The 12,383-nt window shown below is 38.0% G+C and overlaps 1 protein-coding gene across 3 annotated transcripts in view; it reads right to left on the bottom strand.

Moving 5' to 3' along the window:
• Nucleotides 1-10,810, bottom strand: part of pard3aa (par-3 family cell polarity regulator alpha, a) — a 426,846-nt gene extending 416,036 nt beyond the window's left edge. For 2 of the 3 annotated variants that reach the window (XM_057322207.1, XM_057322205.1), the window contains exon 1: nt 10,484-10,808. In XM_057322207.1, the coding sequence (XP_057178190.1) occupies nt 10,484-10,603 (120 nt within the window). In that variant the 5' untranslated portion in view covers nt 10,604-10,808. Of the gene's footprint in view, nt 1-10,483 lie in introns of all 3 variants that reach the window. The other variant, XM_057322206.1, reaches the window with a different exon arrangement.
• Between the last annotated feature and the right edge of the window lie 1,573 nt (nt 10,811-12,383).

Here is a 12,383-nt window from a genome sequence, read left to right on the forward strand (position 1 = left end):
TCGTATTGATGTAAATGGAAAAATGAAGGCATTGTGTAATATGAATTCATAACAGTCCTTATGATGAACGCTGCAAGGATTGTTGAAGCTTTGGAAAAGCAGGCAAAGTCCCCAAGTACTGATGCATTATGGGATATATTTTCTAGACTCCCAAGGGTTTCTTAGTTACTCAGTGTGCCGTGTATTTACATTCCAGAGGGCACCAGTGGAAAAGTGAAACAATTGTAAAACAAACATGTGAATGGTATCTGTTGATGAGTCACAGGGTAACCACAGTCAGGGGCGGTGCCAAAGCAGGCAGGGGGCGTGGCTTGGAGTAGGTGTTTGCTAAAGGAAATATAGGTCTTAAAAAAGCCATACATCTAAAATAAGCCCTTTCATTTCAATTATTTACATATCCACACTTCCTCTGAGAGAGAGAGAGAGAGAGAGAGAGAGAGAAGAGAGAGAGAGCGAGAGAGAGACATACTATAGTCTTTTCAAATACAGATGTGCTGTCGAGCCAACAAAACTAGACACTGGCATCTACCAAAGCTTATCTACGGTAACACAGCAAGACGATAGCAGTTTGTCGATTGGTCCGCTGTTCCCGCCAAAATACACAGCGACTCCACTCCATGCAAACTTTGGGAAAAGTGGTTCGGAAAGACGCCCATTGATTGTCTGTCTCTCTTACTTTTTATAACTTGCCATTAAAGAGACTTGTGTTTGCCATGGAGCTCGAACAATAACACACGCTGTAAACCACAAACAACCACTTAAAGAATCGAAACTAGCTGGCATCAAAGTGCACTTGTGCACCATAAATGAGTCACAAAAGAAACAGTGACTCAAGGTTAGTTTGAATATCCTAAATGAGTGTTTGAAAAGCACTACAGAAAAGTATTGTAGTGCATGCCTGTGGTTTGCTTTTGTTTGGCAAAAGGTGGGACATTTCTGGCATATTGCAATACTAAACAAATTCATATTATCTGCTGCTGTCAACCGTGTCCAATTTATATTAAAAAATGATATCAAATATAAAGTCGGAGGAATTAGGGTTTGATAAAACACATAGGTTAAAACAGTAATCTACATGAACAAATCCTGAATATAATCCATAAAACCACTGCTCGACATCAACATTTAGGAGATCTGCAGATTCTGTGGCCATCTTTAAGAATCGGCTGAAAACACATCTCTTCCGTCAGCACCTGACCGATCATTTCTGACTTCTATATCTTTTCTACTCTATCTATATAAAAAAAAACTTAGCTCTGTACACTGTAGTAGGCTTTGTGAGACATGTTTTATGGCACTTATGCTTTGTTGTCCTAATGTTGACCCAATTGCTTCCATCGTTTACCCAATTTGTAAGTCGCTTTGGATAAAAGCGTCTGCTAAATGACTAAATGTAAATGTAAATGTAACATGACCTACTGGGTTGTTCACCTGGTTACACAGATCTGTAAGCAGTGCTGTCACTGGTTCAAGATCTGCTGAGCTCGGGTGAACACGTTTCTGTAAATGATGCTTTGTGTTGCTTTCTTTGCAGAACAAACAGGACACAGGGATGTGATGAAGTTTAATACCTATGGTACAATTTGATTGGGTGTTGCACTGTAAATTAATCCTACATCTTTCTTTTATGTTGGTAGGATAATCTGAGAGGATATTTACGCTGTAAATTTATTTTATGTGTTTATTTTAAGATGGTAGGACTATCTGACAGGGTATTTTGCATTGTGAAATCATCATACCTGTTTATTTTTTTTATTTGGTTTAGATTATATTAAATTTTGCCCTGCGGTAGGAAAATCTGACAGGGTTCGAACACCGGTACAGCCCCGCGATCGTGAGGTTTTGCTTTGCCGACGCAGCTCGTCTTTCTCTTGGTCTATCTGTGCAGCGACCGGCAGAAAACAGCAGCACATTCAACTGACCCAACAAAACAGCGTTTCCAAAATTCTGTCACTGTTACTGACTGCCTGGGCATATGAACATGAACGTTCACACTAAAGCCTACATCGCATGATAATGTTATAACACGTATTTTCCATTATTATCAATTATAGTCTGGTATCTGTCTGTTGTAATCGACATCGGGATATTTGCGAGACATCGGCAATATACTGTACGATAACATTGTCACATCGCCCAGCCCTACAACACATACTTTCATATAACATTAAAAAAATCCTATAAAACATAATCAAAAAGATTTTATAGTAACATTTTTGAACAATTTGACTGAATACAGACCTGCAAAAATAAAGACTGAAGGAATGCAAATAAGTAATGTCAGGTCGGTACAAATACACGTCAAGCTTCAGCTGAGACATGTAATGAATTTGTTAATTTATAATTCTCTAAAGCGTCACAACATTATCTATCTGTATCAGTTTCATTTTAACTGCCAACAATTTCTTGCCGTGAAAAAAAATCACAGTCATATAATAAAATGCCTTACAGACATACAATTAATCTTGGAGGTTTTGGAGGCACACGCAGCATTGATGCTGTCTGTACTTGTGGCTTCACATTAGGTTTCCCTGAGGATAATAGATGATTACTCAGAAAACAGCAATTCCGCTTAATGTTGCCCCACCAAACCATAATTCTTTACAGATCACTTGTTATTCATTATGATTTTATCATTCTCCTTAATACATACTCGGTTTACTTCCTCTTACCTTACTCATTATAGATACAGCCTTTTCACAGTATATCTAAATATATCTCAGTTTCTTTGCTATAACATGATTAAATAGGGTGTAAGTAAGAGCATAGGCAGTAAACAGTAAAAAAAACTTTATCAATGTATACAATTTATCAATGTATATATATGTTATACTGTTTTATACTTCACAAACAAAAAGGCATATAACAGTAATAATAATAACAATAATAATTATTATTATTATTATTATTAATATTATGCAATGTTTTTAGAAACCTAATTACACCCAAACAAATACCTAATGAAGCCACCTAATTTCCAGAAAAATCTGCAAAATACAATTTAAATTCAGTTAAATCCATCTATACTTTCTCTTTATATCAGTAGCTGAAGGTCCAAGGTCACCAGAGTCTCAGACAGTGAGACTGAAAGTGATAATTGGTCGCTGGGGAAACCCTGTCAAGTCAGGATGAGTGATGTGCTTTTTTTCTCAAACAAATGGAGCTTTATAAGGTTATAGGGTGGACACAAAAGGGGCGGCGTTACGCGGCCCTCCTAAATGGGTGGACAAATAGAGACTGCAGATTTAAACAGCAGGGGATCCGTCACGCCTGTCCAATGCAACGGATCCACAGACCCCACACAGAGAAGGGCTTCACAGCGGCTGTGAATCATTGAGACTGGTCAATGAACAGCCCATGAGCTCTCACATTCAGATGAATACAATTACACAGACAATTATGTATGAATCGAGCGCTGAATGTTGATGTCACTGCATGCGTTGCTACATAACCTTTGGGTCACATCGTGGTGTTCTGTGTCTTATGAGTTTTGACACACAAATACAGTAATCGATTCGGCCATTACGAGTCCCTCTTTTTAATTTTATTTTACTATTTAAATTACAACATACCATGCACTCAGCAGGACGCATTACGGTAATGAGATTTTAAGCAGAAAATGCAATAAAATATAAACATAAATCATTCCTACGTTAAAATGATTCTTTGTGCAAGGTGGAGAACACAATTATATTTATTATAATCTTTTGTGTGTGTTACGGAATTATATGTTTTACATTAAAAATCATTACCGCCGCGCCTTCATGTTTCAATGGTTTCGTGAGAATGACCCAAACAGAGTATACAGAATGAAGGAATGGATAAATACTTTATATTGTAGTGGGAATTATCTTGGCATCTAATATTAGTGCTTCCTGGTTCAAGACCAACAGGTTTTAGGCACTGATGCAGAAATACATTTTCCAGCCCGTTTCCGCAGAAACATGCAGAACAACTTCAGATTGGGGTGGTCTTCCTATGACTTTTAAAGCAACAGTTTGCATGAGTTAATACAGTTATGTCATGCCTGAATGAACTCTTAATCTGGTGCAATCTAAGCGTAAATCTCTGTGTTTATAGGTGAAAAATACGTTAAACCTCGTCTATACAGACCTAAACTCCCTCTGTCTGGTTTGCTTGTATCGACAAATGACCTACTGTAATAATACTTGCAGTGCTTATTCCCAGACGTCACACCCATTACCACTGCTGAAAGACAGGAATAAATGCTGTTTGTGACGTAATACTCATGCTTATACAATATATAAACATGAATCTTGTGAAAACTGGCAACATGCATCCAAATTTATAAAATCCTAAAATTATTTTAAAAAGTCCAAAATTATAAAAAGGTAAACCATCCGTTTAAAGGTCCAATGTGTAATTTTTGGGAGAATCTATTGACAGAAATGCAATATAATATACATAACTATGTGTTCAGAGTAGACATATGCCTGGTTAACCGAAAATATATATCACGTGATTTATGCACAATCTGTGAGTGAAGTACGGTAAAATGCTGCTGCATCCGAAAGCTAGAGGGCGCTCTCATGCAGAAACTCAAAATACGCACTGCAGAAGAAGACCATAACACAAGTAGTTCTAGGAAATGTGCAAGGACATGTTTTTATCACTGATCCTCAAGCCTCCTCAGGTATTTTCATGATAATAAAGTATATTTATAATGATCATGTTTGACGGGTGTTGCTTTTTTAAATGCACGTTATAAGCGACTCAAACTCGCACTGCTTTTAGATGGAGCAGCATTTCCTACTGATCCCAGAGCCGTGCTTCACGGACAAGCGACGCATCAATAAAATAATCGATATTTTGCATTATCGCAGCCAACTCGGTTTCAGCAGGATTTAATGGTAACCGCGGTTAACCGGGCACATGCCTAGTTCAGAGGTATATAAAGACTTTACATAATGAAGCGCAATGTTTTTATTACCTTAGAATGAGCTATTTCTATCTACATACACCGCGGGTCCCCTTATATGGAATTCATAACCTATCCTCCAACCCATATGACTGTATATGTCGTTTGTCCCTTCCTCAAATACGACAAACACAAGCGTTTACTAAATTAGCGCCTCTCCCGGCTGCTACTATTGCCTACAGTCATTATAAAATGTGCATTTGTGGTATTATTTTGCAATAATAGCATGTGTTGTGGTTTGATTTTCATTTCAAAATGTCGTGATAACTGTATTTACATTACACATACACACATATTCAGGCATTTTTGAGCAAGTAACGTAACACATTCATTTATTAAATAACATAAAACAGATACAAAACAGTTCAGATGTTTAAAAAGTATATATATTCCAAGTTTACCGAGGCCAAATGATCATTTTGTATGGGGAACAAACGCGAAAGCAATCACCATCTGCTGTCTTCCGGTTTTTGCTGTGTTTCCGGACATTCAAATCTGGCGCCACGTTACGTCAGCCTTAACAGTGAAATATCATTGGTTTTTGTCTGGCTCGTGACAGACAGCGTCAGCTTTGACTGTGTAATGCTATTGGCTCTCGTTACAATTACCGATTTGTTTGAAGATGTGTTGATGTCTGTTCCCGGAGGAGTTCCTTGTATAAAGTTATCATATCACTTCAGTTCAGAAGGTTTGCAACGCGTCTTGTTTATAATACGTTTATACTGTTCATTTAATGGAATAAATACATGTGACTATACTTTTACTCGTGTTTTGTGTTTTATGGTTGGAAAGTGGTTATGGTTGGGGTAAGGGGTGGGATTGGGGTTAGGTGCTCTTAAAATATCTTTGAATCCATTAACATTCATTAAACCATTGATACTTTTACAAATGAAAAAGTAAATGCGTCTTTATCTGACTGCACAAAACGGCATATGGGGTGGTTTTCATAACCTTTTGAGTCATTTTTACTTGGAGGACAGGCTCGGAATTCGCCAAGTTGTTTCTACAGTAGCCCTAAACGGACAAACTGCTCTACGTGACAACATCTTAATTCCGTGTCAGCCTTCGTAGTGCTCCCAAAGGGAGTGGTGGAGTAAGCCATTGGTTGCGATTCGCAACCTCACCGCCAGATGGCGCTAAATTCCAGACAATGGACATTTAACAAATCTGCTGCTTCCCAAATGTTTTAACTCTAAAAGCGACCAACATCATTCTTTTCACATTTTTTATAAAGTGTGAAAACATGCATTTCATTTCACTTTCTGTCATTTTCTAACATTACACTGTACATTTCTTGGCATCACATTAGTAACAATCTTTCCCGCTCTCTGGTTATCGGAAAATATGAAACATGTCGAGCTGTCAGCTTATACAATGGCTGTAAAAGTGAATCAAAGACCTCTTAAACATGAAGGTGAAATTACAATACAATACAATGAAACCTACACCGTAACCGATCTAATGCTTCCACAGTGATCTGAAGCCAGGTACAAAATAATACATCATTGCTGGAGGAAACAAGCCGAGCATTGAGGCCACTGTCCTTCTCTAATCTGATTGGTTGTCTACTGCTTAAGCAGAAACATAGACATTATAATGACTTCACTTTTATTTATGCGACAATAAAACAACAAATAAAACGTCAACGCCATGATCTCTCATTCTGTCAGATTTATACATCTGTGAAGGCGCGATGCATTTCATAATGTGCTACTTGAAAACATATCAAAGGTTTTGGGGTCAAGAAGTCATTTATCATAATGAATACAATTTCCTATGATGGGCTTATCTCTTCCCAACATGCTCCTACAAGTAAGTGTTATTTTTCAATTGTTTGCTACTACAGAACACCAGAAACAAGACTTTTGGGCACTTGCAATTGTACTGAATGCCACTGCATAAATATAAGGTATAAAAAAAAGAACGTTTTGCTTTCATAATTTAATTTTTTCTATTACTTTAAGAAATGTACTTTATCACATAAACTACAAACTGTTTCAGTAACCTTCAACAATCCTCAAGTTTTTTATTACTTTGTCTTTATTTTTAATCTATTACACCGCATCCTAACCAAACGCGACGCAATGAGATTCCTGCGATAAGCAATTTGTTTGTCCATACTTAACCCAAAAAGGGGCGGGACGCGACAATCAATCACAAAACACAGCCAATCATAACAGTTTTTCTCTGTCCACGCACGCTCGCACGCTGCAGCTGAAGAGTGCACACAGAGAGATGCGTCCTGTTCTTATGACTCCAGTGATGCCTCACCGAACGCTATGCTATCATTTCAGAATCTAAACGTATGTAATCAAACGTATATAGCCTGTCCTCATCCATGTTTGGCGATTAATATTCATGAGGTGCAGAACTTGCATCGAATTGTGTGGGCGGAGCTGTCAGCCGCGACGTCGCAGAAATAGAAACTGTTTCTAAAATAAAAACGGCCGTTGTCGCTGTCGCGGCTGGTTAGGACAAAACCTCTGATTAACATGGAATACCTTTTATCGCGTGTCGCAGAATCGCATCGCGTTTGGTTAGGACACGGTGTCAGGCTATTATTTTGTTTATAGACATTTAAAGGGACAGTTCACCACAAAATAAAAATTCTGTGATCATTTATTAACTCTCATGCCATTTAAAACCTGTATGTGACTCTTTCTTCTGTGGAACACAAAATAATATATTTTGAGAAATGTCTTAGTTGTTTTGGGTCCATACAATGGAAGTCAATGGGGTTCAATGTTATATCTTCCGTTGTGTTCTGTAGAAGAAAGAAAGTCATACAGGTTTGAGATTACATGGGGATGAGTAAATGATGCAAGATTCTTCATTTTTAAGTGAACTATCCCTATAACATGCATTTCAGAAGTTAAGGTCCCGGCGACATACACAGAGAAGTCTTTAAAGGAAGGGATTTCCGATCCCAGAGTCAAAGTTCATCTACAATTTCCCTCAGTAAGACACATCCAGATGTATGTGACTCCCATTAATACAATGTATGGTTTGTGTGGAATTACAGCCGTACGTTCTGTGGGAGCGCGGATGAGGTCTGATCTCGACTGACCACTGATCCCATCAGTTCCCCTCACATGTGCTTCTGTTATTTCAGAGCAACAGGGGCTCGCAAAGATCAAAGCATCACAAATAATTTAACCTTGACCTCGTCTAGTCACAACTGGCAGATATTTTAAGTCCATGCTACTTTGTCCGCTTTTTGTCTTAAAGAAGAATCGTGTCAGTTTCCATACCTAGAAAATTCTGAGGCTAATTTCTAAAATCCTACATATGTGAATCTCACTTAATTGAATGAAAACAAATGAAAACGTATAGGCTAAGCCTAATTGTTTCCTCATAGAAACAAAGAATAAATAAATAAGTCTCAAAAAATAAATAACTCTGCAGTTTTTCTTCTTCCTCCCAAGACTCCTGTCTGCAGCCACTTACACTATACTGGATTTATATCGACTCACAGGAAAGTCAATGGAAAGACTGCAGACAAGTGTCTTGAGATGAAGAATGAAAAGATTGGGCCTCCTAAATAAAGAGGCTAATTTATTAAGGTTATTGATGAAGAGACACATCTCTCTATAGATCACAGGCTAATTCAGCCTTCTCACACTGACGCTTACGCAGCACATCAGTGATCCAAAAAGCCTGCTTAGATCCATCCTCAGAATGAAGTGTGCTCTGGAGTAAGCAGCAGTCCTCCGAGTAAACCTAGTCGGGCTTGGATCAATAGCCGGCCGCCGTTATTCTGCTGAGCTAGAGGTACAAGGTGTGCCTGCTGAGCCATGCGAGCAGGGGTGTGGGTTGCTGCATGCGTGTAGTGCAAGTCTGTGGCGTCTGCAATTACACCGTTTTTACGCACAACTTTTCTTATATGCACGAGTTCACATTGTCCTTTTGGTGTCCCAAGCATTTCAACAAGGAGCCAAATACTGTCATCAAACAAAAACAGCGCAGCCTGCCTATTCACAAAAAAAGCAAACTCTCTGAATAATCTTTTTTCCATGTGAAAACGTTCTCTGTAAAAAGGGAAATATCCTGGCGAACCGAAGTACTTGGACGTGACACCAATGTTAACAAAAGATCTGGACAGGAATAATGACACTGATGCCAAACATTTAAGACACACAAGCGCCTCTTTTAAACCACAATACAGCTTGTAGCAATGCAGTTTTTACACAATGAGTGACAATACTCAATTTAATAAGTAAACAGACAGACCTCTGAGCATTGAGCTGGAAAAAATACAATTTCCTCTCTTACATTCAAATTATGCAAATCGTACAAGCCTATTAACTCGAAAGAAATATAACATTGTGTACACACTTTTCTACAGGTTTCCAATAACTTGCTTGCGCATGAAGACTAAGCCCGACATTAATGTACTTAAAGGGACAGTTCACCCAAAAATGAAAATTCTGTCTTCATTTACTCACCCTCGAGTTTTTCCAAATCTGTATGAACACGGAGAAAGATATTTGGACGAATGCTTTTAACTAAACAGTTCTTGGCCCCCATTGACTACCATAGTAGGAAAAATCGCATTATCAATGTCTTTGTTCTGTTGAACACAAAAGAAGATACTTTGAAGAATGTATGACAGCAAACAGTTCTAGGGCACTTTTGACTACCATTGTCGTTTTTCCTACTACTATGTTAGTCAATGGTGCCCCAGAACTGTTTGGTTTCAAGCATTCTTCCCCTGTGTTAATCAGAACAAATACATTTATACAGATTTGGAACAACACAAAGGTAACCGATGACAATTTTCTTGTTTGGAGGCGAACTGCCCCTTTAAGACACTTTGTGAATCTGCACTACATGCCTTCATTTGGTTTTATGTGCAATTGCCGTTTATGTTTTTGTGTCTATTTTTACAATGACGGTCACTCGTGTACCAACCTGAGGTAAAGTGTCTTGCTCAAGGGCACGAAGGTGACAGCTCGTGAATCAATTCTTGAAAGGAGTTTGAACCTACAACCTTTCAGATAGCAGCCTTGGAACTACTACACGACACATCTCAGCCTTTTTTGCTAAAGGTAAAACTAATAAAATTGTATTAATCCATGCACGCACAATTCACGTGCATGTTTCAGACCAAACAGTTAAACATGTTTGACTAAAACCCTTCCTGAAGTTTCCAGCCTAGTTTCCAGTTGACTTGCAAACATCGTAATGCATCTCACTGTGACATTCGAGAAAAAACAATCGACATTCATCTCGCAATGCAGGATCTGAGGTAAAGTTTTACACACGGGCGCGCGCGTATACGCGCCGAAGTTGCAACAATGCAAGAAATAACCCATTTACACAGTTATGCAACACATTGTAATAAACGTACACCACGTAAATACAACCACAAAGAAAACACTCAGTCCGGAATATGAGAAATATCGCCTTCTTTTGCTCTCTCTCTCCCTCTCTCGCTCTCCCTCTCTTCCCTGTTCTTTCTTCTAGAAAAAGCGCCATGTTGAGCGAAGCGCTGGAGTTGACACGCTGTTTTCCCAAAAGCAACATAATAAAAACTCGACTCACCTTGGCTATGGCTTTTTTATATCGCATTTCCGCTTGCTGAATAAGATTGTGGATTTGGATATTCCCATCCCCACAGGGAACGACCACTCGGGTCCTTCCAAAACATACTGTCACTTTCATATTCGCCCAATATTCCCAATGACTCCGAAGGGAAGTGCGTTACTCTTCAGACAGAATCAGTACGAGTCAATAACATTGTATCCGGAAAGGTTAAAAGCGGGATAAATCCTCATATTTTGTTGCCCAGGTGGGACTGGATCACCTGTTCGGCGTGTGTCTCGAGCGAAGTGGCCGTGGGTTGGGCTTCAACACTCAAGTCTGAGTGAACACGCGCCTCACTGACTCATCTCTCAACTCCACAGCACCGTCTCTCTGCCAGAAGACACTAGTGTGTCAATGTCTGTTATGCATTTGTTAAATACTTCTGCTATAATCTATTGGTTAGACTTCTTTATTGCACCCTACGGCAATGCAATGGTAATCAATTGACTATAAACACTTGTTTAAAGCCACAGTTCACCCCCAAATTGAAAACTTCTGTCACCATTTACTCACCCTCATGTTATTCCAAACCTGTATGACTTTCTTCAGCAGAACTCAAAAGACGATATTTTGAATAATGTTTTTAGCCAAACAACATTGGTGTCCTTTGACTTCCATTGTATGGACACCGCTGAGACATTTCTCAAAATATCTTCTTTTGTGTTCCACTGAATACAGTTTTAAACCACGTGAATAAATAACGATAGCATTTTTATTTATTTATTTTCCCTTTCATTTTCAATAGGGTTGCCTATGATTGAAAGTATTTATTCATTTGATATGAATATTCTATGCGATATTCTAGTTTTTCGTTATTAGTTCCAGGTTATATGTTCAAATGATCATTAGTTCTTAATCTTCACTTACTATATTTCCAAGATTATCAATACTTATTCCTAAATGACAAGTACTACATTTATACATTTGCAGACACTTTCTTTAAGTCTTTGTTTATTCGGGTGTTTTTATTTTGTTTCCTGGGAATCAAACAAACAACATTTGCATTGCTAACACAAAGAACACAAAGTTTTTTATGCATTTATCAGATCCTTCAACTATCAGTATAGACTTGATCAGAAGCATTGTTACTTTTATCCATTTCATTCATCAGATATGAAAACTTGTTCATTATATTTTTGTTAGAAATGAAAACGTTAGACCTGCTTGTTATACAGCACATCTATGTTTCCTGTCCAGTAGAAACATTGTAGGCTACAGATTTCCTGCAGCTCAACAGGTCGAGCGTTGTATTCAGGCACACAAAGATCTTGGGTTTGATGCCTAATTAATCTTGAGAATGTGCTGTCATCTGAAATGTTCTCATTTGTACAAAAAATAATTCATACCAACTAATATCTCCCATTATAATCCTCTGTGTTATCATGGTGGTCTACCTCAGGCAGATCTTGTTCTCGGACATTTAAAGCATTTTTTACATGCATAGCGTCAAAAGAGAAAATTATAGTCTTTGCTTTCTCACCAATCATAGTTATTATTTTAATACACCTTTATAGAAGACCGGGTGAGAGAGAGCAAGAAAAAAGGAGAGATTGAAATGATGCATTGGGTTACATTTGTTTGTTGGTATTTGTTTTGCAACAATTTAGTTTATATAGAAGGACATCAGATGACATAACAAAGGTGCTTGTTGTTTCCATGGAGACAGACATCTACACTTACGGCTTTTTGCTGTTTTGTGTCCGTCTTACCAAATAAACATCAGTTCTAGTGTTGCTAGATAAAAGAGATTGTACACCGCTGAGAAAACATGTAAATATATGTCACACTCATATGTCACACATTTTTAGATTTTCGAGTACATTTAATAGAATTATTCGTTTATAATAATCTTTTTTAT

This window comes from Triplophysa rosa, linkage group LG23, assembly GCF_024868665.1.
Source record: "Triplophysa rosa linkage group LG23, Trosa_1v2, whole genome shotgun sequence".
Taxonomy (NCBI): Eukaryota; Metazoa; Chordata; class Actinopteri; order Cypriniformes; family Nemacheilidae; genus Triplophysa; species Triplophysa rosa.